Source organism: Parastagonospora nodorum (assembly GCF_000146915.1).
Source record: "Parastagonospora nodorum SN15 chromosome Unknown scaffold_1, whole genome shotgun sequence".
Taxonomy (NCBI): Eukaryota; Fungi; Ascomycota; class Dothideomycetes; order Pleosporales; family Phaeosphaeriaceae; genus Parastagonospora; species Parastagonospora nodorum.
In genome coordinates, this window is record NW_001884549.1 from 1,019,570 (window position 1) to 1,044,382 (window position 24,813).

Genomic DNA, 24,813 nt, shown 5'->3' on the forward strand with positions numbered 1-24,813 from the left:
GATGCTCGAATCTGCACAGCCTGAGCCAAGAAGCGCGGAAACCAATTACCAGCAGTGCTTTTGCGAGCGGAGCGGAGACGGCCAATTTTTGCCGATTAACCCTCTTTGTCCTGGAATCGCCCATGCTGTGCCTTCGGGAGATCAACACCCTTTCGACCAGAATTATATCAAACCGGTACGTATGATCCACTTGTCTTTGTTAGTGCTCGTCGGCTAATGGCTGGCGTATATTGCTCCGAGAACTAGCAAGGGAGAAGTGAGATTCAGAGGTAATTATTGGTGGTCCCCGCCAAGTGATTAGAGTGCGCTGCAGAGGCGAGACGGGGAAGCCCTGCTAGCGCTGGGTAAACGCCCAGTGGCTGGATCCTGAGGATCTCCCGAGCAAGATGATGGTTGCGAAAGCAATACGAGCAAGATTTTAGCGTACATCCCTCCACTGCTACGACTACTTTAGTACGGTGAGTTTTGGCCGTTACTGCCATATAGCTCCCATGCCTGCCGATCTTAACGCATTACACCGAGTCAAATCTTTACACTATGGCAAGACTTTGCTCATATCGCCACAGGATGGCTGTGTAGTCTTTGTACCAATCCTCAAGCCAACTTGTTGCATCAAACATGCGAGTCGTATAACAGCTCATGGTTGGATCCAGAACTCTCATACTTGCTGTTAGTCTCCGCAGCTTCAATCCACAGTCCTCAATACGGAAGTCGTCCTTTGATAAGCATTCTCCGTAAGTGTTCGTCGGATCTGTGGCTGCGACGAAGACGTTGACCAGCACGAAAAGAGCATAGAGCACGGTTGGGGCGAAGCAGAAGCTAGGGAGGCTGAGTACCAGGACGGGATCCATGTCTGCGGCAGTGTCAATGACGGCTTGACAATGCTGGACGATGGCCACGAGTGCAGGCTGTAAAGGAGGGATGATCAAGGTTGGCTTGGGAAAGTCTTTCACCGCGACGCGTCCTGGTATGAATGGCGCTGCAAACGACGATTTGTTCGTCGGAGTATGAAGCACTGCCTCATGGAGAAGTATCATGGCTACATGGTACCATACTTTTAGCGTTAGTGAAGACGCAAGGCTTGCTGGTACGCGTGCTGCCCAAGCATCGACTTTGATTCGCAAAGGCTCCATGGTGGCATGCGTGTGGTAATCGTTCCCATCGATGAATGTCGCTGTCTGGCAGAGACACATTTGGATAATAATGTCTTCGATCAGCTGCGTTATGCGAACAAGCTGGCAAAGAAGAACATCAGATGGACCGCCCTTGCTCTCCAGGACCTGGACACAGTCTTGAAGATGGGAGTCCCAGGGAACTGGATTCGACCGCCGTGTACTAATGGACGAGGTCGACAATGCTACGAAGCAGGCAAGCCAAGTACGCCGTGCATCCAGAGACGAAGGATCCTGATGCCGGTCGAAATACGCCACTGGCGAGGGCTGCAACGAAGGTCCCGCAACTCCAAGATCAATGGCCATATCAGTAGCAAGCTGTATGAGTTGGTAACAACTCCCTTGTTGCCCCTTGCGCGTGGTCTTGTTCCAAAAGGCAGCTACGAGCAACGCTTGAACGAGCTCGAGGGATCTCTGTCCTCTACCAATCAACTCATCACCGAGTATGTGCATTGTCTCCCGCACGAGCTCATCATGTACTTCGAGCTCGGTACCTTGTGTCTCCTGCGTGACAGAGTACACCAGCACGGAAAGCAGTAAAATTGGGGATTTTGTACGGACAAGATCCAGATCCATCGGTAGATGCAGCACTGGCCATGCGGCTCCGGCCTGGTGCGCAAATTGGCTAAGCAGTTCTTGCTGCTTGCTCGGACGGATACGGGCGTCCAGAAAGGTTAACATATTATGTTCGTAGTTATCCAAGAGACTCCCAGGAGACCGGCTCGGCGTTGCGCTGCTACTTTGGTCTCGTAGCGCGTTTCTGAGTTCCTCGACTTCAGCCTCGAGCTGGTTGATGCGGTCGCGTTGGAGACGTGGCGCCGCCGGAACGCACTCAACGTTATTTCGGCTACAGCGCTCGCAAGCCCCTCCTGGAGATGTGCTTACATCGCACTTGATTTTGAGTTGATGGCACTCTTGACAAGCACGGTTTCGCTTCCTCATTGCTGTCATACGGGAAAGGCAGTAGGTATCCAAAAAAGGGATATATCAAGCTTGACTGTTTTGATGATCGTGCATCTTCGAGTTGCAGCCTGGTATGAGTCCATGATCTGGTCTGACAGGTCAACTCTTGCCGACACGCTAAACAATGCAGGTGCCAATGGCTCGCTTGTAATGGGGCGTTCATGCCCAGCCTCATCTCCGTCCGTATGTCCCCTTTGGTGAAATAGCCTACGTCAGATTGCAGCCAGTCTGCGGCGAAGTCAACGCTCCATACCACGAACAGGTTCACGATGCGTAAGGGTGCACATGCGAAGCCGGTCAGGAAGTTATGCTCACATACCATCGCTTCCTTACCTTTGCAAACGCAGATGCTCCTTCCAGAATAGAAATCGTTTCTTCAACTCAAATCTGAGCTCAGGATCTGAGTCCTACTGGAAAGAGGCCATGTAATTACAGAGTGGCTTAGACTTCGCCATCACATCCGAGAAAAAGGATGAGCATTCGATTATGTCAACCTAGCATTCCTTGGATATAGGCACCTCCTCGATGGGGCTCGATACTGGCATTGTTCTGAAAAAGAAGGAAATAGTGGGTTGAACAAATTTACGTTCGATGACTAGGTTGATGCAGGTGCTCTTAGGTATGACACATTATACAGTTGGGTACGCAGCAGCCATACTGGAATGCACTAAAGCTCCTCTCATGCCCAACACTTAGCGCATTTTGGAAACGACTTGTGAGCGTGTCCATCGAAAGCAACGCCTTTTGCCCTTAATCAAGCCATATCAAAATTTGAGCGCTACAGGAACTTCGATATGATTCGAGATGTCGTCAAATGTGCGTGGCATAGCAACGCGCTCTCGTTGACGCTGGCTGGTCACAACTTTCCAAGGTGCGATACATCACTACTTCCCCGCCAGGTTTAATTTGTCCGATCGACCTGAAGATTTAAACGGCAAATATTGTTATAGCGAATGACTACTTCTATAACTGAACCTTACCTATACCAGACGCTAGCTCCAGGGCATGGCATCATCCGCTTACTGCAAGGATAACCCGGGTCCCCGGTAGAAATTCATACCAGAGTTCGTCTGGAATACATGAAGTACTGTCGCATTACTGCGGGTACTCAACTGTACGCAAGAAGCTAATGGTCAAGAGACGGGAAACAACGCGGTTCCAGTGATTGGACGTCACGATCAGTCTTCTCGCAAACTCGAGACAACCTAGAGATCCCGGAAAGTGCACGCCATCTTAGTATGAAGACCTTGTTAAGACCACAAAATACCACACCAAAATTACTCGCTGCCGAAGGAAGCATTTTACATGTCAAGGCATTGACGTTGAACAGAACAACATCCAGAAAAGGGTTGACTCGTTTCCGATCTACTCATCCGCCCATCTCCATGGATTCAACGTCCCTTCGGACTTTGGCTACTTGATAGCAACAACTTCTGTGCCCATCTGCCACGAGAAAGCTCGCCTTACAGAGCAGGGTCGTCACCAACCATGAGAGTGACTGGACGACAGACAGGACCAAGACCAGGATGGAGTGAGTTGCACCTCTTCAATCTATGTGTAACATAACGAAACGACCTATCGAAGGACTGGTCGGAAGACCACTGGAGGATTGGTCCCCGGGATGTCTGGACTGCTCATGATTGGGTGCATGCCGTTGGTTGCCTGGGGATTTTGCATCAAGTAAGTGACAGTCGATGCAACGATTTGAAGTTGTATGTTGGTTTCGGTCCGTAGATGCTGGTGGGTGGGTCGGTTTTCCTTCTTGTCGACCAAAAGGACTCTTCGGCAACACCCCAGCTTTGGGGCTGCACTACCCCACACTTCTCCATTCACCCACAGCGTCATCGCATGACAATGTACAACAACTGCAATTCAGTATATTACTTTGTTCCATGCAGGCGGACGCGTAGCTCGTGAAATATATTCGACGCATGCCGAAACACGCAGCCGGCTCCTGCACAACCCTACCGCACATGCCTTCCGCTTTTCCAACCGGGGAGCCTTGCCGCCGGCTATTGACCAAACTGCCACCAGCTGGCGATCATGGGATCCCAGGACTCGGAATTTTTACGGACCTTTCCTCCAATCTGGGGTCGCAATATATGTTTCCTGGAGATCATTCCATTCTTGATCAATTCTTGAAACATACCTAGTTATCTGGCCAGGAACACAACGGCTCGCTTGCCGCTTTCGTCTGACCTACCTCATTCATTGAAAGTGCCTTTACTATATACCCTGATTCGTGCATCGTGTCGAACAATCTAAGCAAGTTGATTGGGGCGTCGGCTTCCTATCTCGGTTGTTTATACCTTTGATTTTGGAACGGAGATCACTTGGTATAAGAGCCTTTGGGGTGCGCGACAAGCAAGATGGCACTACCAACAACAACAAAATCCACAAGCCTTATTAGAGGTCCAATCCAAATACCGTCAATATGAAGGCATTCACGACTGCGACCGCCATCTTGGCTTCGGCCAGCTCGGCTTTTGGAGCGCTCCAACAGGTCACCGGCTTTGGCAGCAACCCCACAAACCTCCAGATGTACATCTCGGTCCCTGCAAAGATCGCGACCAACCCCGCGATCATAGTTGCTGTAAGTCTCTGTCGAGAAATGGTCAGAATGACTTGATCTGAAACCTCTCACAGCTTCACCCCTGTGGTGGCACTGCTTCTCAATGGTACAGCGGAACCAAGCTTCCCGCCTCTTCGGAGAGCCTGGGATTCATCCTCATCTACCCTCAGACCCAAAAGTACAGTAACTGCTGGGACGTGAACAACCCCGCCACTCTCACCCACGGCGCCGGCGGAGACTCCGCAGGCATCATCAGCATGGTCAACTACGCCGTGCAAAAGTACAGCGCCGACAAGGCCAAGCTCTTCGTCATGGGCGGTTCTTCTGGCGCAATGATGGCCAACGTAATGGTCGGCTCCTACCCCGAAGTCTTCGAGGCTGGTGCTGCGTACTCTGGCGTCGCGTTTGCGTGCTTTGCCGGCTCAAAAGGCGACCCGACTCCTTACGGGTCCAACCAGACCTGTGCTCAAGGTCTCACGCACACTCCCCAGCAATGGGCGAGCTTCGTCAACAACGCATACCCCGGATACACTGGAAAGCGCCCGCGCTTCTTGGTCGCGCATGGTCTTGCTGATACACTTGTTCGCCCGCAAGCAGGATACGAACAACTCAAGCAATGGTCTGCGGTACTGGGTGTTACCAACACTGCAAACCAGACTGGTAGCGGGGTTGATCAGGGATCGCAGTACACCAAGATCATCTACGGTGACAGCAACAAACTCGTTGGATACTTTGGACAAGGTGTCGGGCACATTGCGCCGGTAGTCGAGCCAGTGCTTTTGAAGTTCTTCGGTCTTTCGACTTAGGTGGTGAAAGAATATCATGACAATGCAGCTAAGGACAGGTCGCCGTAAGACCCGTTTTCCTTTTTCTAAGAATGATTGGAATGAAAGCGTATTCCGTTGTATATAGTTGCAATGCCTTGCAAGGGTACATTGTACATAAAATTGAAACCACTCGCTCCCACATGTGGGGAGCCAATAGCAGCTCCCACCTGACAATCACCGAACAAGTTGTAATTACGCACACATGAACTCAATGCATGGCACAAGAATGCATCGATATGAACACAACGCTGCCCAACAATTCCTCAACAGCTCTTCGCAACCACACCGCCTTCCATCCGATACCTCCACCATGCTCACCCTCATAGCCACCACACTCATTCTCACATCCTCCACTTTTGCAACCCCTTACCCGCACCATGTATTCCTACGCCGGAACTCGACGGCAGGACCCTGCGACCCCTGGTCTCCCACCTGCCAACCTGTCCGGCAATCCAACGCCTGTCTCGCGCAATTTCTCAACCGCGCCAACACGAGTGTGATTCTAAAGTGTGTGGATGACGAAGATGCCGCAAGAGCGAAAAGGGATGTAAGTTGAGACTGTACACGGAATTATAGGAGAATGTTGATGTTGAGTTTAGATTTGCGCGTGTTATGGATGCGATAGCGAGTTAGAGAAATGGGTTGAGAAGACGGGGTTGTGTGAGGTGTGAGATGAGAGAGAAGGAAATTTGGGGAAGATGAAGAAGATTGGAATAGAGTTCTCTATCCTAGTGTGAGATTTTGTCATTTGTGAAGATGTTGAAGATCTCATATACAACGGCTTGATGTGTCTGGGTATAGAGTGGTAGCGAGCAGAGCACTGGTTCTAGCAGCATGTCGACATGGAAGTGACACTGACACAGTGAAGCAAAAACCTTGCCCAAAACATAGAGATATGACTCCATCGAAAATCAGGAAGGGAGTTCGAAGACAAGTCCATCTCTTCACCCTACTATGCGACTATCCAAACCCGAACTCCAGTAATGAACATCCGCAATCAAACCTTCATTATTAGATACCTGTTCGTACTATAAGTTTTTCCATGATACCATGGCAACAATACAATTTATGCAGCAGTATCCGATCCGCCCCTGATCTGTCCTCCGCTGCTTTCCAGTAGGCGAAAGTATATTTCCGCAAGCGGCCCCGGGTCTTACACCGTTAGCCTACCTAGCGACGAACCATGCTTTGCTCCCGTTGCGTGTGTCATGTCAGCGTAATATCTGTCGAGCTGGCTACTCATGAAATAGATATGTAGCTATGCAATGACGCACTCGCGCTTGATGATGGTGACTCGACTACGTATGTGAGAATGCGACCCTGCGACGGCTCCGTGTGCTCGGAGCATTTTGATAGGACGCGAAGAGTGTCGCTTCCGACTAGGTGGTGCTGATCGTTATTAGGTTTGCAGTGCTGGACCCTCATGACGGGTGCGAAAGCTGTGGTGAAGATGCAGCGTCATTGTGAAGTTATATACGTCAAGGTGCTAGAGGTAGGCAGGGTCTCCGCACGGGAAACTAGGCTGATGATACTATTGGATGTTATATCGGTCAAGCTGTTGCTTTTCGAGGAAACTTCATATCGTTAGGTATATCGGTACTCGCCCTGTCACCCTTCGACAATTATCACGCGAGATTTCCTCCGCAGTCAGTGTGATAGTGGCCCGTGGGAGGCAGAAATCTCCGACAGGCTTTGCGCACGCACTTTCAATGTTGATGGCGTTCTCCAGAACGCTTCCGACTGCGCTGGCTGGCCGAGTGCGCAAAAGCTTGTCACTGTTAGTGTGGCTAGCATCGTGAAGTTCACGATCATCAGGGTTGCAGATCTGCAGCCCCAAGCAGATGTCGGTGGTGTGTGCTACTCGGTCATGGCGGAGCCGGTGTGTCTAGTCTTGGTGTGCGCCTCGAAGGATCGGCACTTGCATGGCGGGAGAGGGCTGGGATGTGCATGTACAGGACTCCAACGTGCAGCGGGCCAGAACATGGGGCTTTCTCAGCTGAAAAATCCCCCGCACGAGATGTGACAACAATGGCTTTGTAGAGATGAAATGAACGATTGTCGTGATGGAGGACAAATGATGGTGATGAAGTCGTAGCGCTGATCCACTCTTGCGGGACAGAAAGATCCGAGCTTCCCGTCTTAGATCTGTAGATCTCTTTGGCTGCAATGACGTTTGAAACCTTTTGGCACACGGGAAACGTCCAACATGCCAAACATTTCATTGTGCCGCGCCTAGCCTGTTGAGAAGTCTTCGGCCCCAAGCCCCCAAATCGAGATGTGTGTAGCTTGGCTGATGTAGGACGTTTTTGGTAAGGTGTAGGGTCAACTAAATAAGGCCATCTCAGCCCTCGAACGCCATCAAGTGTACGGCTGAGCTCAGAAATATTCTTTGTCTTTGTTCTCATTACCCAGTCCCACCCTAGACTCAGACATCAGCCGATCCTCTTGTTTTCTTCTTCGTCCCACATTTGCCGTTTCGTGTGTGACTTCAGTACGACATCAGTACGACACTGACCCCTCTCACCAATTGGACACCGCAGCGATCACCATCCAGGATGTTAGCCATGGACTGGCCAGCAGCGCCCAAGAAGCTCTCGATATTCCGACGCTTCTCGCGTCGCCCAAGCCCCGAGCCCATCACCAATGACACCGTCTACAACACTGCTGTCCGCCCGCCATCGCGGCTCCGTGAAACTGCCTCGCAACCAATCGAAGAAGAATTCTCCCAGTCGCCTCCTCTGAGCCCAGCCTGGTCCAAACATGACAGCGTAATCGACATTCCACGCAGTCCGTCCCCGCACCTTACAAAGGACAAGAAACACCGCAAGGGTCAGACGATCACATACACCCAACGCGTCGACATTCCACAAGTCGTCCGCGAACGCGTTTCCCGTGGGTCAAGTAGCTCGTCGTCCAACTCCGCGCGCGTGCAAGGATCCGCCATCCCCACGAAGCCGTTTCCCGCCGGCCCGCAAGCGCGCATCCGCGTCACGACATGGGATGTCTTCTTGCTGCCGGCACAGGTGCACGCTTTGTATTGTGGCTACCAACCGTGCCTGATGAGCGACAAGTGGTTTATCTACAGCGAGGGCCCAGATACTATGGGCAAGCTGAAGGTGCATTTCCACCGCAGCTTGACAGGGACCAAAGTGGCTGAACTGTTCCTTGTCATGGATGTCAAGGGTGAGGGCGCTGGCAAGATTGTAGGGATTAAGTGGAATGGCGGTGAAGATGTTGGTGGGCGGACGAATGGCGACGAGGCGCGGTATCTTGTGCGAGCGATCGTGCAGTCTGTCTTCGGATTCGACTTGGAAGATTGATACTAGGACATCGTCGTATTTCCTTTGTCCTGCCGTTTAGCGCCGAGTGAGCGATGAGCCCATGCTCGAGATATCCACATAAGTGTCTCCTTTGTCTATGATAGCTAATGTATAAATGGTTATCCTACCAGATTGAGTGCTCACGCATTCACATTCGAGCCTTCGATTTTGACCATCATGCGCGATCCCCATTACACTTGGGGCATTTGGAAGAATCACACCTCTCACTGGATTTATAAATGTACGAGTAATAAGAAACAAGCCTTATCGCGCATTGCTTGGGTGGCCTGTAGTCGATGTAGTACAAGCGATGGTGATACTGCCCATGAACAACCGGAAACACCCTACTCAGCCATTTCTGCTTAACACGGCTTCACCTTGACCCTTGTCTGCAGCAGAATTTCCTCCTGACCGTTCTTCTTCATGTGGATCAACAATGCGCCGATCATTGCGCCAGGCCAACTGAACCATGCCTTGCTGGTACACTGTGCAGTCTTTGGATCAACGGCCTCCGGGAAGGTGCCGTCCCATTGCATGGCTGCAGCAATCTTGGTCCAGGCTCCCTGCATGGCTATTACGTTATTGCTGGATGCAGCGTAAGCCAACTCCTGGAAGTAGCCTAGCGTCCAGGCTCCGGGAGAATGTACACTGCCCAGTCCACCATACGGACCTTCGTCGCAGAAGCCTTTCGCATTGGCTGGTGACAGAGCAAAGTCCATTGTGGCTCTCCATGTGGTTATTTCGCTCGCTGATGAAGCGAAGCCCCAGTCGTACGCGAATGCAGTCGGTACATCGTTGCCGTCATGGTAACATTCGTGATGACCATTGCCATCCGTCAGGTATGCAAACAGCGGCCTGCTGCAATTTGAATGTGTGGTAGTAAAGGATCTGACGGTGTCATTTTTCAATTGTGCAGCCATGACTTCCAGTCTTGATATCTGTTCGTTCAGAGGTATTGCCAAGTCGAGGAACATTTGGTGGAGTCGGGTGAATGTTCTCCACATTAGTATATGGCTTGAAAAATGGTGAGGGTATTGGACTGCATCATCCCCGGGCGTCTCATCGGTGGGCCAAAGCCTCGTCTGCTTGTCCTGCTTTGCCGCTAGTACCGCAAGTATCTCATGTATGACGCCTGCGTCTACGATGCGCTTTACGAAGTCCACTTGACTTGGAAAGTGCTCAGCGTAGTCACAGAGTTCCAAGAGAGGGTAGCACTGCTGGTCGAGCTGGAATATGGATCGGTCTTTGGGCTGGCCATTGGCGAGGTATGATCTGTGCCAGAAACCATGTGGCCGCTTAGCGTGGATGAATACCCATTTCAGATGGCCTCGGACGGCAGATTCGATATTCCCCCTGTAATGAGGCACGAATTCGGAGTATACGAGATCGGTGATGTTTGCGTGTGTTTCGAGCAGAAGACGGACCTGCCAGCTATCCAGCATGAGAAAGATATGAGGCAAAACTATCGGTGTACTTACTAGTTGTCCCTGTTCCACCCTAACGGTAGCGCAACATGGTCGGTAAGAATTACAGTACTCGACTCGGAGATAGGAACGACGCAATTTGCGAGTATGTATTCGAAGTTTCTCCTGAGTACATATGTGGTCAAGATTTCATCGCGTTTCCAGCGAGATTTCGCATTGGGGAGCATGGCCTTTGATATCGCCATACCAGATTGAAAGACATCTGTGTGCTCCTTGGCATCTGGTATCAATCGAAACGTCGCACAAAACGTCGCTGTTTCTCCAGGCAGTATGCATACTTTGCCTTTCACAAAGACGTCGAGCACGGCCTCAGATGCATCTTGATCTTCGACGCTGTCTATGACCAAAGGCTGGCCATTGATATCCAGGCTGGTCGAGAGCTGTGCGCCCAGATTTGGGTTGTAGACGCGCAGAGTGTTCGGGCCGCTCTTTCGGAGGATATTGCAACCGGGAGGTAGTGCAATGGGTCCGCCTTCGGTCAATTGACCGTAGCTAGCCCGATTGAGACTCACGTTGACGCCCAGGGCATACGGCAGGAGAACACATCCGGAGCTTGTGTTTGTGGCTCTTGCATCCTGCACGAAGCTGCCCTGTGCGGAAATATGGGCCGTGAGCGACACATCGACGTGGTTGACAAGTTTCATGTGGTACAATGCGACGTTGGTCTCGATAATCTTGATCGAGACTAGATGGCCGGGCACGCCAAAGTCTAGACCAAAGCCTGGGCGATCATTTTGGATCCATTGGAGCATGCGCTGTCCGGTAGTCACGAACATAGGGTACATCGTAGAAGCGCGACCCGTCAAATGAACGGAATGGGTTGGCCACAATAATACCATGTTCAGGATGGTACGCGCTAGCTTGCAACACCTTGATATGTGATTAGCATATTGCGTTGACGATCAAGGGGTGATGTTACCCGGCCTTTTGCATCCAGCGACAGCGACAGTCCGTCTCTGCCAATGTCGATGGTCTTGTTGGGCCTGTGTGTTCGCAGGTCGAAGAAGCTGGGCTGGGAGAAGTTGATGCCATGCTGCAACTCGGCCTCGATGGTGATGCCGCCCATGTTGGGGTAAATGCTCAGCGAGCCTGAGTGGTGCTGCCGCAAGCATTGCCGTCGACCCCATTGCCCTTATAAGGCGCGATTGTTGAGTCTGAGTGCAGGTCAATATGCCAGATGACGCGCGATCACAAACTGATATCATGGATGTGATGTCGAAAGCTATTTTCTCCATGCCTGACGAAAAGGGAGTACTCGCGTCATGGCGCTCTTGGCGACGCACCCATCGCTACTTCTCTCTTCCACGACAAACAGTTCTCCAAGCCATACGACGTCAGACGTTACTCTGTCTGACGATGCAATCTAACGAAGAGTTAGTCCCAGCGGATTCTGCTACACAGCGCCAGCGCATGAGATTGCCAGGTATTTCACTCCCAGGTCCCGACCGAGTTCTCATAATCAAAACTGAGACTGACCTTGAAAGTGAATCCCCGGCGCATTAAGGTCAACCCTCAAGATCGCAAGCGCGTTGTCAGAGCGTAAGTCCTACAAAGCGTCAAAATCCTTCATACGAGGCGCTATTCAAGGTGCTATTCGGACCGACGCGACTTCACCGTTCACCACGGTTCATGGCCCCGTCCTCGCCTGTGTTGGGCAAGGGCGCAAGCGGATGTTTGCAATCGCACCTCTGCGTGATGCAGTCTATCGCACCATCTCCAGCGCTTGTCGCTGTGCTGCACGCACGCCTCTGTTGGGAGCGGTCTGCTGACGTGCCTACGCAGATGCAATGCTTGCAACCTTCGGCGTGTCAAGTGCTCGGGAGGCCAGCCGTGCGAACGATGTGCCCGCCAGGTGCGCGAATGTAGGCTTTCCTCCCTCGCCGGCTCTTCCCACCGTCTTGCTAGAGCCCGTTGGTGTCTGGAACCGCACCCTAGGATACTAACGACCTCTAGGCGAGTACCCCGCGCCCGAGTCGGATAAATGCGCCTTGAAAAATGAAGTCGACCGCCTGCGCAGGCGCTGTGCCGCACTGGAAAAAAACCTCCATTCGATACCATCCGATGGCGCCGCAGATGCCCTGCGGCACCTCCATCGCGGCAACTCGGCAACATCTTCATCGACTGCTCAAAGCTCCCACCCGGACCACCTGGGCCCAGATGATTCTGATGCGTCCGATGGCCGCATGCTTCGTGATCCGGATGGCACAGCGCGATATCTGGGCGAGACTTCCGGAGCAACCTTCCTTGACCACTTGAAGAATTTCATGTTCACCCTGGTCCCAGTGACGTTCCAGGATGATTGCGCCGACAGCTCGTCGTTCGTCAGCACCATAGGCCAATATCAGACCTTCGACTCTCGGCCGCTGCCCAATCCGGACGGTAAGGCAGTCCAACATGCATTGCTCTTGCTCTTGCTCTTGCTCTGACACTGATAGCTGACCTCGTATGCAGTGAACCCGGTATGGCTTCCCTCCCGGACGGAGATGTCCGCTATGCTTTTTGAGCTGTGCTATTACATCCAAGATGGCAACGGAGACTTTGCCTCGGGTGGTATCTACTGGTGAGGCCATCAGCCATTGCTGACATCCATCGTGTTTGCTGACTTCGTGCTTGCATCGTAGGTGGGGTGATCTCAGTGTCGTCCCATCACCGGGCGTCAGCTCAGCCTCACTGAACGCCATGACGACAGACGAATCCTTCCGCCCTCTGGCTTTCCACCACGTTTGCTTTGCTCTTGTTTCGTCTGTCGGCCACACAAACTACCGTCATTCTGAACAGCACACCGGAGAAGCCTATTTCAAGCGAGCCCGTATGCTCTTGGGAAATCCTCTCGACACTGTCCGATTCACTCCTGGCGATGTACCTGTACTCACGTTGATGGCCTTTTATCTCATCGAGATTAATCGTCGAGATGCTGCATATATGTATCTTGGTCTGGCAGTGCGGTAAGTGATACAATACATGAGACCTTGCTGAGGTACTGACGCTAATCTGTGCATGCATGACAACAGCATTGCTGTGATGCACGGTTCATTCAGATCATGCCCCGACGAGCCGTCCAGGAGGACAATGTGGACGCTGTACGTTCTTGATCGATGGCTGTCGGTGCTAATGGGACGGCCTCCCACTATAGCAGATGAAGCTATACGTCTGGTCTTACCCAGCGATGCTGTGTAAGTGTATACATAGGAAATTCTAGGATAGTCACTAAGTGTCCTAGTGGATTGCCTTCAAGTGCAGGTCTTCGAGCTCACGTCGAGCTGTCCAGAATCTCCAATTACATCGTTTGCGAGACGTTCAAGATCGCACCCCGGCAGGATGGACCTAATCAGTCAGCGAGTACCATTGACACGGCATTAGAAATGCTTCACACTTGGCAGTGGCAGCTTCCTCACCAGTTGCAGATGCCAGCCGATCTTAATCATGAGGATCCCACATGTTGCATCCTGCACATGGCACACAATCAGCTCATGGTGCTGACTACGCGTCCCATCTTCTTTGCTGCTGTAAAGCAAGCCGTCGCGCAACGATCAATCCACGGCGAATACCTTCCCGAAGAGTTCGACCAGACTCCCCACATCCCCATTTGTTGCGCTGCAGCTCATCGAAATCTACAACTTGCCCAACGTCTAATCAAGTCGGGAAGAAGATTGCTCCAAGCTGGACTACACTTCGTTTTTAACAGTGCTGTCATCCTATTACTCCAGCGTTTCATGAGGAGCACCGCGCAGCCCGAATTTGGGACCCCGAGTGTGCGCAGCCCATCCGTGGCATCCGTTCAAAATGAGGAATTCGAGCCCAACATACAGTTCGCAATCCAGAGCTTTGAAGAAGAGGCCAGAACTGGTACGCACTATCCGAGAGACTGCTGTAAGATACTGCAGGATTTGGACGTTCTGACGGAGCGCTACTCGAGATGTCAAGAGCAGCTCGTGCATCAGAGGAATGCCACTGATACATCCCAACCAAGCTCACTTGCAAATCGCAGAAGCACCTTTGCTGCAGATGTGCAACCCTCCCAGAACCTGCTTACCGAGGGCAACGCTATGTATGCTGAGGTAGTGACCTGGATCCAATGCAGCGGCCTCCAGCTGCAGAACAGTTTCTTTATCTGACCCATATTGTTGGTCGAATTCGCAGGATACCCCGGCACAACCCTTGCTTTTTCAATTATGAGGGTACCATTTGGTGACACTAGCTCTTAACGAAGCTGACATGCACGCAACTTAGCTTGTCGTGGGCTTTGCAAATATGCGGGTATACGACTCTGACATCTCTAGTATGTGCGTGGGCATAGCCAGACCAACTAGGGATTAATGTAGGAAATACAAACACCAATACCTCATCTGCAGCACAATTAGCGTTCGGTGCGATGATGTCTAGGCGACATGGTGTGCGCATGGAAATAGTCAGTAATCTGTTGGTCGGTACAAGCTACAAGGACGCCTATGTTGCACACGCAGGCATCTTAAGTAATGAAACCTACCCCGTCATAATTAGGAAGGTCCTTTGGTGGATTCAACCGCGAAGAAGTTTTCTTGAGCTGGATCGCGCTTGTGGGAGGTGCCGTAAGATTCTTATCGCTGTTATAGGTCAGACGGCTCGCACGGTGGGATCCCGAGAATATGCTGATTGGCCAAAGTCTACAAATTTACCACGGGCACGGTAACCCCTAGTTGCCGAGGGCAATTTCTAGTACTACCATGCCAGTAAGAGCGGAGACGCCTGGATCACTGCGGAAGCATCGCGCATTTTCGCGCGCAAAGGTGTCCATTCGACCTATAATGAGAGTTACAAAAGAGGGGCCATGTCGTCGAAGGCGTCGTTCATGGCGTGGTTCTAGGCATCATGTACAGCCGTAAAGGTTGTACGGCAGAAGGGAATGTCGCGAGGACGTTCGAGTCGTGGTCAATATGAAGAGGCCGGGGTCCGCTCGTCCGCTCCCCCCTTCTGCTGCACGGTAACTCAACAGTGACACTGATACACATAGCAAACATGGACAGTGACCATTCAGACACAACCGAGGAGCAGACATGCAGCGCGGCTGAACAGATGTCGTCTCGACGCTTGAACAGGAAGATGGACATTGCGCTCCTACCCTTCCTCTCTCTTCTCTACCTCTTCAACGGACTTGATCGGTCTAACATTGGCAACGCAGAGACTCAGGGTAAGTAGAGAGTCATGTGAGTGCGAGCAGCTAAATCAGCTCACTTTGCGACAGGATTCAGTCGAGATATTGGAGCGACTCCTGACGATCTGAATCTGGCGGTGTCGCTTTTCTTCGTTACCTTTGTGCTGTTCCAGCCGCCCTCAGCTGCGATGGGAAGATGGCTGGGAGCCAAGCGTTGGATCCCAATCATGATGGTGAGCCTCCTCCAACACGCTCCGCGGATGGCAACGAATGGTGGCTTGACATAACAAAGACAGGGTGGGGCGTCTTCACTGTTGCCAATGCATTCATCCGCGGGCGTTCAAGCCTCATCGTAATGAGGCTATTAATTGGTGCATTTGAAGCTGGCTTCTACCCAACTGCTGTTGCATACTTGTCTTGCTTCTACTGCAGATACGATTTAGCGGTCCGACTCGCGCTTTTCTACGGCCAGTATGCCGTAGCCGGCGCTTTCTCAGGCTCGATCGGTATGTGATCAGCGCGTTTTCACAGCCGGTTGAGTGCAAAAAATTGACCAGTGTGACAAAGCATTCGGAGTCTTTCATCTCCGCGGATATGGACTGCACAACTGGCAGTACCTCTTCCTCATTGAGGGCATACTCACCATCTTGATTGCTGTGGTCGCCTGGTTCTGGCTTCCAGCTGATCCAGGATCCGCTTGGTTTCTAGACGCAGACGAGCGGCTCTTTGCAGTTTCACGCATCACTAAAGACAATGCTGACTACACTCCTGCGTTCAATAGTAATGGCATACTGGAAGACCAGCTAACCCGGCGCGATGTTGTTGAGACGGCCAAAGACTGGAAGACCTGGTATGTCCTTGCGTTTAACATATGCGCAAGCGTGCCTAATCAGACATTTTCTGTGTTCCTGCCACTGGTCGTGCGGGGACTCGGATACTCGTCCATCCAAGCCAACCTGGTAAGTACCAATGACTTTAGGTTCTAGTACCTCGCGAAAATAACCCCAGCTGTGTCTCAGATGTCAGTGCCGCCCTATATCTGTGGCGCAATCGGCTTGTTCCTCTTCGCACTCAGCTCTGACCATCGGTAACCCAATCCCCAAATCAAGAAGACCTCCTGCCCGGCTAACTCTTCAATAGCAAAGAGCGCGGCTACCACATCGTTGTGGGCATCCTGATCTCTCTTGTCGGCCTCATCGTCGTCGTAACGTGCCACAGCAATCGCGTCAAATATGCCGGTCTCTGCATCCTCCTTTTCGGCAGCTACATCGCTGCTCCGCTCACCATGGTTTGGCTAAGCGGCAACACGCCTGAGCCAGGCAAGCGCTCTCTCGTCCTCGGCGTCAATGGCTTCGGCAACCTCGCGGGTGTCATTGGCGCACAGCTCTACAAGAAGCGCTTTGCGCCCAGATACCTGGCGCCGTTCTATGCCACGCTGGGATTCGTCGTTGCGGCGCTGCTGGGATACATGGCGTACCGGTTCACGCTCGAGGCGGTGAATCGACGCAGGAAAGCGGTGCTGGCGGGCTCGAGCGGAGAGCAAGTGCATGCGGAGAGGGTGCTTGAGACACGGTATGCGGATCGCAAGTGGACGTTTGTTTACGGACTGTGATGCGGCACGACGATACATGGCTGGGCAGGGAATGGTTCGCTCAATCATAGAGTTGGGCAAGAGTAATGCATGACCCATCAATGCTCCATCGCTCCAAGCCATATCATTCCGCACCCCAAGACCCCCATAGACATCTGGGACAGCCGACATGACACACATATCCTTCGTGTCCATATACAGAGAGTCACCCCATGCACTCTCGTTACACCATACACAGACATGCTGTACTCGCAGATAGAGGTGTACTTACAGATACATACACACGTCCGAGAAACTAGCAGAGATACTGCCACACCACATCTTGGCCTGCCGTTCGCACATGTCGGGTACAGCACCCGAATCGCACTTGCGCATCTCCACTTTTGATTGACATGAGGCGGATGGAGTCTTCCGGCGCATGGCATCTGTGTTGAATGACCACTTGTTCAAGGACAAGACATTGCCAATCCACGAGCAATAGAGATTGAGAAAACGTAGTGTGGGAAAGACCAAGGTTCGTTCGCAATTGTCACTGTAGTCGCGGAACAATCATAAGATCGTGACCTTCCATTGACACTCCAGCAAATGCAAGAGAAATTTCGGCACAAAGTGCCATTCTCACACCAGAAAAAAAAGCCAGCACGGCGCATACGCATCTACTCATCCCCACTCCCATCCTGCGCGCTCGCACTGCCCTTCTCCCCCATCCCCAAACCGCTCCAAAATCGTCCTCTCGTCCACCCCAAACCCCCTCAACTCGCGTCTCACATCCTTCCTATCCCTCTTCTTCACGAACTTGCCCGCCGCCGTCCACAGCTCCTCACTCCCCTCATCCAGCTCCCCACCTCCCCCTTGCTTCTCGATCATCCACGCCGCAATCCCAGCGCGCATGTAGATCCAACTAACATCCTCGCCGCCCACAAAGTCGTGCACGAAATCCTCAAACTCGACGTCCATGCTCTCGCGCATGATGTTGATGCTGCGCATGCCCCAGAACAGCGCTTCAGCGGGGTTGCGCATTTTGAGATGTGCGAGGACGGTGCGCGAGACGAGCTTGAGGCGCAGCACAATGCGCACGCTTAGACCCGTTTGGTGCATGAAGCGGCCCGTGGTGATGGGGTGGTGGAAGAAGGCGTCGGCGAGGACGCGGCGCGTGCGGCCGTGGATGAGGATGTGGATGGCGCGGAAGGCGGCGGTGTAGAGGTCCAAGGCGGCTTTGGGGTCCGTGGAGACGAGGGCGTCGCCTTGGGCCATCAGGTCGGCGGCGGATTCGCAGCATTGCGAGAGTGTGGGGAGGGGGGTGGACATTCCTGTTTCTAGTTCGAGGCGCACTTCGCTCGCGTAGTTGATGATTTCCTTGCTGTAGAGGCCTTTGATTTGCGTGAAGGGGAGGAGGAGGCGGCGTTGGGTTTGGAGGCTGGTCGAGGGCTTGAGGAGGGTGAAGGTTGTGGAGAGGCGGTCGTTGAGCATAGGGTAGGATAAGGCGCTGTAGTACCATGTTTGGCTGAAGAGGTGTATATCATCTGCGAGGACGACGACCGTGTGTTCTGGGACAGCTTGATGGAACGGCGCGGTGATGGACACGAGGGCGTGTTCTGTTGTGAACTTGTCGGCGCGACCGTCAGTGCAGACAATAGGCACGAGTCCTTCGTGAGCGATGTGATTTACTATAAGTACAGGTATCAGCACGGTCCTGCCAATCTTCACATCACCACTTCTTGATTCTCTTCGCAATTCCACAAGGTCAAACTCACCACTCCCTCCCTGCCAGTCTTCATCCTCATATATGCCTTCCTCTTCACTCATCAAGTAAACGCGATACATACCCGCACTAGGCCACGGCGTCGCAATTTTGACAAAGACATTCTCTCTCTGCCACACAGCATTGGCCTCATTGTAGATTTGCTTGTTCACCCTCAACAGCTGGAATTCGAAGCGATACACGCCGCCGTAGAAGCCTTCCTCATTGAGCTTCTGGGAGTGGAGCAGACGGTCAGATGGCTTGAAGTAGAGGCTGTAGATCTGTTCTCGGAGCTCCAGAGGCAGAGAGAAGAGGGACGCTGACATTGCACCATAAAGATTAGTTATTGTTGTGCGGACTGATAAGTGAGGGAGAGACGGTGAGATGTGACCCCGCCCATGTCACTAAGTCCGTTTAAAGCCAGGCCGAGGCGCGCTAGTGTATCGTCGTAATGATTTCATACTTTTAGTGCTCCAACATATCATACATACACTTGGTGCGCGGACCGCGCTGGTTCTATCCGGCCCCAACCATTGAAACCCTACAGCTGTACAACGAACGCCCGATCATCAGATCATAGAGTGGAATCATGGTATCTTTTGCCTCCTGCTATAATTGCATCACCTTATTTGGACTGGTTTGCAGATGCTCCAGTGCTGTGTGCAGCGGCTGCAGCCTCCACAGTGCCTGCTGAAGGTACTGTTGCACTCTCAGGCGCAGCGTTACCGCCCAGCCAGCCAAACGTGTTGGCCTTCATCTCGTTCAATTGTGCTTCTTGCATCTTCTTTTCTTCATCGGCCATCTCCTTCAGCCACGAGTCTCCGTTCTCTCGAATCTGCTTGTCGAGGTGCTCGTAGTTTTGCCTGTTGAAATCGCGGTACATGTCGATCATCATCTTGCCCTCCGCCATTCCTTGAGAGAGGTTCTGGTCGCCAAGAACCATCCCAGGCTTTGCTGCATCTAGACCCAAGCTCTTCATAAACATGCCACCGGCGCTGCCCTTGGTCTTGCGCTTTTGGTCGGCGAGATCGCGGTTGAAAGCTTCACGGAGCTTTGTTTCGCGGCGGGCATATTCTGTCGGGATGTCCTTGCCTTCCATCGACTTGAGAACTGTACGCACGTCTATCGGTTGCCCTGTCTGCGACATCATGGCGAGGTATTCGAGGAAGGGAATCATGGCTACGAGGCCCTTGTCGCCAGGCTCACCCTTCCACTTGGGCATGACGATGGCGTTCTCGGGTTGCAGCTTGACATGCGATGGGTCGGTGTCCATGATGATGACTTTGGAAAGATCGCGGTTGAGGTAGGAGAGATCCTGCGCTTGTTAGCAGTTGCACATGTGTCTACGCCAAGTGTCATACCTTGATGTACTCGCCCTTCTCGAACCGTGTTGCCTCGCGGAACAGTGGCCACATGACGAGACGGAAGGGATCGAGTTTTCTGATGATGGGATCGGCGTCCATGGATTTGACAGAGGTGAAGATGACGAGCTCGTACTGCGAACTGAGGTATCGGAGGAAGTAGTCGAGCCCAGGTCGCTTCGCCAGTCGGTAGCCGTGCTTGGTGCTCCATTCCGAGTGCAGCAGGAGATCTTCCAAACTCAGGACCAGAGTCAATTCCGGTGCTCCCCCGGGGATCTTGTCCTTGTCGGGCAGCAGCTTCTGGAAGGTGGGTTCTGTGTAGTAGGCCTTCTGTCCGTTGATACGAGCAGCTGCACGCGCGTACATCTGGCCGATGCTCCAGCCGTTGGGCGCGTCCACATGTGCTTGCTCTTCCTCCTCCGTCTCCCAGTTCCGGCCCATGTAGACGGCGCCCGTTGTGCCGAAAAGAAGCATGGCCAGATACGACCAGTTCGCGACACGGTTCCTCCGCCTGTCTGTACTCGTCTCGTACGCCGACTTGGGGAGCTCGCCGCCCTCTCGCCCGCCTGTGCTACCTGGGGCAGGCTCCTCAAAGTCTTCCGCATCCTTGGCCTTGCCCTCGGCACCGGCAAATTCGGCTCCAAACGTCGAGGGAATTCCTTGTCGCAGATCGGGCAGCGGCTTCTGGGGTCGCTGCTGGGCCTCGGGGCTTTCGGTGGTGGGATCTGTGTTCTCTGTGGATGACTTGGGGCCGTCCATTTCCGCCTGCTCGTCCCGCTTCATGTCCTTCCCCGCGTCGACCGAAGCCTGTGTCGCACTTCCATTTGGCCGTGAAGTCTGCGTTGCATCTGGTGCTGTGTTGCGGTCAGGTGACGCCGCCGTGTCAAACTCGGGCTGTTCTGAGGGATTGACGGGGTTCGCGCGCGCCTTGTTCTTCTCGTCAAACTTGATGGGATCCGTCTTCTTCCACGTGTTGTCTTTTCTCCGGTTGTTGCTGGCATATGTGCGGGTCCATTGCGATGCAGAGGCTATGGGAGTGGTGCGCGGGACTGCAAGTGCAGGGCGGATGCGCAGCGCACGCAGGCCGGCTCGGGGCAACATTGTGGCGGAGAGAAATAGAAATTAGTTAGGACAGCAACTCCAGTGTACCGGGCATGGACGAAAAGAAAGTGCGCAGAAGGAGGGCTGGCGGCGGTGCAGGTGGAGTGGCGCGCAATAATTTCAAGATGCTTCGGAAGACCGCCCCAAAGCTCCCGCTGAGAATGACGCCAGGGCCCGCACGGCCGTTTTCGAGGCCGTCATATGGCAAGGTGTCCAACTTCACCGACGCCGCATGCCCTCGATGGCGCCTCCCGCCCGTGCCCACTACCTCTCGCTCCTCCCCGACCGGCCCTAGACGCTCCAGTCTCATGTCGCCGCACGCACACGTTCTTGGGCATGCGACAGACTGCCAGGCCTCTGCGGCGGAATGCGCCAATGCCCGGAGGACTTCCCTTTCACCTCCTATGGACTGCTCTGCTGTGGATATGTTGCTGGGTGACAGCCGCACATGGCATGACCGATGAAGTCATTGCTGGACTGAGGTGCGCATCCTAGAGTTGCATTGCCTGTCACTGCTGACAATGACCAATGCAGACAAGAGACACGCGACATCTTTTACCATGGCTATGACAACTACATGGAACATGCCTTCCCCGAAGACGAACTGCGCCCATTGACATGCGGCCCATTGACACGTGACCGTCAGAACCCCGCGCACATCGAAGTCAACGACGTCCTGGGAAACTATTCTTTGACACTGATTGATAGCCTATCGACCCTCGCCATCCTCGCTTCCTCGCCGTCACCAGACGATCAAGGAAGGAACAAGCCGCTCGAAGACTTTCAAGACGGCATCAAGCTTCTGGTCGAGAACTATGGGGATGGCACGCCTGGACCGAGCGGGCAGGGAGCAAGAGCGCGGGGCTTTGATCTCGACAGCAAAGTGCAGGTCTTTGAGACGGTCATCCGGGGCGTAGGGGGACTGCTCAGTGCACACCAGTTTGCTATTGGAGACCTTCCGATTCGGGGTTATGCGGCAAAGGAGGAGAAGAGAAAAACCAGTCACGGCATATTCTGGCCCAACGGCCTAGTCTATGATGGTCAGCTCCTACGCCTCGCCAACGACCTTGCAGATCGTCTCCTACCCGCCTTCCACACACCGACCGGCCTCCCCTACCCTCGGGTAAACCTACGCCACGGAGTGCCATTCTATGCCAATTCGCCTCTGAACATGGATGCCAAAGATGGACAGTGCGGTACAAATCCCCGCCAGAGGGGCACCGAGATCACCGAGACCTGCAGTGCAGGTGCGGCGAGTCTGGTTCTCGAGTTCTCCACGCTCAGTCGATTGACCGGCAACCCACGCTACGAGGAGAGCGGCCCAAAGACGCTTTTTGGGCCGTCTGGGACCGACGCAGTAGTATTGGACTCATTGGAGGCGGCATCGACGCTGAGACTGGGCAGTGGGTGTCGCCCTATACTGGTATTGGTGCGGGTATTGACAGCTTCTTTGAGTATGCTCTCAAGACGCACATCCTGCTCTCTGGGTTGCCATACGACCCTGCAAATGCAAGAACGGAATCTCCCGATGCATTTCTTGCTGCATGGGAGGACGCGCATGATGGCATCAAGCGCCAGATTTATCGCGGAGCACAGCAGCAGCACCCTTCATTATGCCCAAGTAGATCTATACACGGGCGCAATTCGAGCTTTTCTGGATCGACAGTCTGAGTGCCTTCTACCAGGGTCTCCTGGCCATGGCCGGCAAGCTCGACGAAGCAATCGAAACACATCTTCTTTACACTGCGCTATGGACGAGATACTCTGCTTTACCAGAGAGATGGTCTACTGTTACCGGCAACATTGAACATGGTCTGCGTTGGTGGGGCGGCAGACCCGAGTGGATTGAGTCTACTTGGTATCTCTATCATGCGACAAAAGACCCCTGGTATCTACATACAGGCGAGATGGCACTGCGTGATATCAAACGACGTTGCTGGACAAAGTGTGGTTGGGCTGGTCTCCAGGACGTACGCAGTGGAGAACTCAGCGATCGCATGGAAAGCTTCTTCCTAGGGGAAACTGCAAAGTACCTTTTCTTGCTGTTTGATCCATCGCACCCGCTCAATACATGGGATGCACCTTTTGTATTCACGACCGAAGGCCATCCTCTTATCGTTCCAAAACGACTACGGCCTCGTCGAGCTCCTCGTGCGGAACCGCCACTGGCCGAACGACAGCCAGCGCCTGGTGTATGCCCCCTTCCGCCAGCCCATCTGCCGTTCAGTATCTCGGCTACAGCTGCTCGATCCGATATCTTCCATGCTGCTAGTCTTGCACGCTTGCACCTCATGCCAGTTACGGATTCGCTCGGTACGCCAATCATTGAATACAGTGCCGGCCATCCTAGCGTCTCGCACTCGAACATTCATTCGCCTTCGAACTTCACTTACTACCCATGGACCTTGCCATTAGAGTACATCCCTCGAAACGCGACAAGTTCGGCCCAGGCATATCGAACCACCTTCGATCTTTCATTCCCCAACATGCCCAATTCGTTGCAAGCCGGCGGCATGCAGCGAGTCCATGAAGGTATCTTGGTCAGTTCAATGAGTGGGTTGCGCTTGGGAATGGTTCGTGAGGAAGACATGTCAGGAAGTGCATCGAAGGACACCAAGCTTCCCGAGCACTTCCGCATCTACGCCATCTCCAACACTGCTCTCGGTCGTGATGAGAAGGTCTTCATGTCGCGGGCAACCATGGAAGACTTCAACCCACTTGATCCCTTCTTTACGCGAACCCGTGACACCAATGCAGTCGATCTTATCCTAGATGTGTCCCCAGAGACTGCAGATGCAGCATCTTCAAGCGATCTGTCAAATGAAAGCAATGTACTTGCCAGCCTGGACAGTGTGTCGGACTTGTTTCTCGACGACTCCATTGTAGAAGTTGACCCGGATCTTCTCGGCTCATCACCATCCTACCTCTCCAATCTGCTGGCCTCGATCCAATCCCTCCTCTCCGCCGACGCGCCGTCACACACAAGCACCAAACCACCGCCACCGCCACGATCAACGCCACAACGCTACGCCATCGAGGCCGCACTTCCGCTTGGACCTGGCGCCGAACCGCTGCCTGATACAACTGATCCAGAACTCGTATACAGCGACGCAAACCCTCTACCGTGGCACTCCATCTACGTGCACAACGGCCAGCTCTGCGAGGAGAAACTGGACGCAGATATTCCAAAGAAGTATCAGGTCATTGCCATACCTCGCGGTGGCTGCTCATTCTCCGATAAGCTACGCAACATACCTGCAATCCCACCTAAAAGCAACAGCCTGCAAGTTGTCATCATAGTTAGTTCTGACGCAGAAGGATTTGTACAGCCTCTTTTGGATGATGTACAACACTCGCCTTCGGGGCTGTTGCGGCCGCACCCGATTCCACTCATCATGGTCAACGGTGGGGACGAAGCGATGGAGTTTTTGAAAAGAGCGAAGAGTGTGGGTGTGAGGCGGCGATATCACTTTTTGAGCCAGGGCATAAAGATTGGAAATTTGATTGTGCTTTGAGATAGACGACGCGGAGCATTAGAGGGTATTGTACT

The 24,813-nt window shown here is 53.1% G+C and overlaps 13 protein-coding genes across 13 annotated transcripts; 9 read left to right on the forward strand and 4 right to left on the reverse strand.

Moving 5' to 3' along the window:
* Positions 1–530: 530 nt before the first annotated feature.
* On the reverse strand, positions 531–2,114 carry SNOG_00433 (hypothetical protein; the record flags this gene model as incomplete). The annotated part of the gene is made up of 1 exon (XM_001791067.1): positions 531–2,114. One exon carries the CDS (start codon positions 2,112–2,114, stop codon positions 531–533), a length of 1,584 nt encoding a protein of 527 aa, XP_001791119.1.
* SNOG_20003 (hypothetical protein) lies at positions 922–1,712 on the forward strand (the record flags this gene model as incomplete). The annotated part of the gene is made up of 2 exons (XM_001791068.1): positions 922–1,005; positions 1,068–1,712. The coding sequence occupies exon 2, from the start codon at positions 1,140–1,142 to the stop codon at positions 1,710–1,712; it is 573 nt and encodes a 190-aa protein (XP_001791120.1). The 5' UTR covers positions 922–1,005; positions 1,068–1,139.
* Positions 2,115–4,569: 2,455 nt separating the features above from the next.
* On the forward strand, positions 4,570–5,513 carry SNOG_00434 (hypothetical protein; the record flags this gene model as incomplete). The annotated part of the gene is made up of 2 exons (XM_001791069.1): positions 4,570–4,728; positions 4,782–5,513. The coding sequence occupies 2 exons, from the start codon at positions 4,570–4,572 to the stop codon at positions 5,511–5,513; spliced, it is 891 nt and encodes a 296-aa protein (XP_001791121.1).
* A 331-nt stretch (positions 5,514–5,844) lies between these two features.
* SNOG_00435 (hypothetical protein) lies at positions 5,845–6,167 on the forward strand (the record flags this gene model as incomplete). The annotated part of the gene is made up of 2 exons (XM_001791070.1): positions 5,845–6,081; positions 6,111–6,167. The coding sequence occupies 2 exons, from the start codon at positions 5,845–5,847 to the stop codon at positions 6,165–6,167; spliced, it is 294 nt and encodes a 97-aa protein (XP_001791122.1).
* A 632-nt stretch (positions 6,168–6,799) lies between these two features.
* On the forward strand, positions 6,800–7,534 carry SNOG_00436 (hypothetical protein; the record flags this gene model as incomplete). Its single annotated transcript, XM_001791071.1, has 4 exons — positions 6,800–6,836; positions 6,938–7,026; positions 7,123–7,413; positions 7,490–7,534. 4 exons carry the CDS (start codon positions 6,800–6,802, stop codon positions 7,532–7,534), a joined length of 462 nt encoding a protein of 153 aa, XP_001791123.1.
* A 555-nt stretch (positions 7,535–8,089) lies between these two features.
* On the forward strand, positions 8,090–8,854 carry SNOG_00437 (hypothetical protein; the record flags this gene model as incomplete). Its single annotated transcript, XM_001791072.1, has 1 exon — positions 8,090–8,854. One exon carries the CDS (start codon positions 8,090–8,092, stop codon positions 8,852–8,854), a length of 765 nt encoding a protein of 254 aa, XP_001791124.1.
* A 362-nt stretch (positions 8,855–9,216) lies between these two features.
* On the reverse strand, positions 9,217–11,404 carry SNOG_00438 (hypothetical protein; the record flags this gene model as incomplete). Its single annotated transcript, XM_001791073.1, has 3 exons — positions 9,217–10,278; positions 10,386–11,093; positions 11,258–11,404. The coding sequence occupies 3 exons, from the start codon at positions 11,402–11,404 to the stop codon at positions 9,217–9,219; spliced, it is 1,917 nt and encodes a 638-aa protein (XP_001791125.1).
* A 773-nt stretch (positions 11,405–12,177) lies between these two features.
* Positions 12,178–12,902, forward strand: SNOG_00439 (hypothetical protein; the record flags this gene model as incomplete). The annotated part of the gene is made up of 3 exons (XM_001791074.1): positions 12,178–12,190; positions 12,292–12,717; positions 12,790–12,902. The coding sequence occupies 3 exons, from the start codon at positions 12,178–12,180 to the stop codon at positions 12,900–12,902; spliced, it is 552 nt and encodes a 183-aa protein (XP_001791126.1).
* A 115-nt stretch (positions 12,903–13,017) lies between these two features.
* SNOG_00440 (hypothetical protein) lies at positions 13,018–14,453 on the forward strand (the record flags this gene model as incomplete). The annotated part of the gene is made up of 3 exons (XM_001791075.1): positions 13,018–13,283; positions 13,377–13,511; positions 13,538–14,453. 3 exons carry the CDS (start codon positions 13,018–13,020, stop codon positions 14,451–14,453), a joined length of 1,317 nt encoding a protein of 438 aa, XP_001791127.1.
* An 880-nt stretch (positions 14,454–15,333) lies between these two features.
* SNOG_00441 (hypothetical protein) lies at positions 15,334–17,081 on the forward strand (the record flags this gene model as incomplete). The annotated part of the gene is made up of 4 exons (XM_001791076.1): positions 15,334–15,505; positions 15,643–15,975; positions 16,037–16,428; positions 16,617–17,081. 4 exons carry the CDS (start codon positions 15,334–15,336, stop codon positions 17,079–17,081), a joined length of 1,362 nt encoding a protein of 453 aa, XP_001791128.1.
* A 639-nt stretch (positions 17,082–17,720) lies between these two features.
* On the reverse strand, positions 17,721–19,127 carry SNOG_00442 (hypothetical protein; the record flags this gene model as incomplete). The annotated part of the gene is made up of 3 exons (XM_001791077.1): positions 17,721–18,727; positions 18,815–18,856; positions 18,887–19,127. The coding sequence occupies 3 exons, from the start codon at positions 19,125–19,127 to the stop codon at positions 17,721–17,723; spliced, it is 1,290 nt and encodes a 429-aa protein (XP_001791129.1).
* A 299-nt stretch (positions 19,128–19,426) lies between these two features.
* SNOG_00443 (hypothetical protein) lies at positions 19,427–21,263 on the reverse strand (the record flags this gene model as incomplete). Its single annotated transcript, XM_001791078.1, has 2 exons — positions 19,427–20,116; positions 20,163–21,263. The coding sequence occupies 2 exons, from the start codon at positions 21,261–21,263 to the stop codon at positions 19,427–19,429; spliced, it is 1,791 nt and encodes a 596-aa protein (XP_001791130.1).
* A 453-nt stretch (positions 21,264–21,716) lies between these two features.
* On the forward strand, positions 21,717–24,778 carry SNOG_00445 (hypothetical protein; the record flags this gene model as incomplete). The annotated part of the gene is given in 6 exon segments (XM_001791079.1): positions 21,717–21,745; positions 21,798–22,604; positions 22,625–22,884; positions 22,899–23,233; positions 23,367–23,455; positions 23,491–24,778. 6 exon segments carry the CDS (start codon positions 21,717–21,719, stop codon positions 24,776–24,778), a joined length of 2,808 nt encoding a protein of 935 aa, XP_001791131.1.
* Positions 24,779–24,813: the final 35 nt, after the last annotated feature.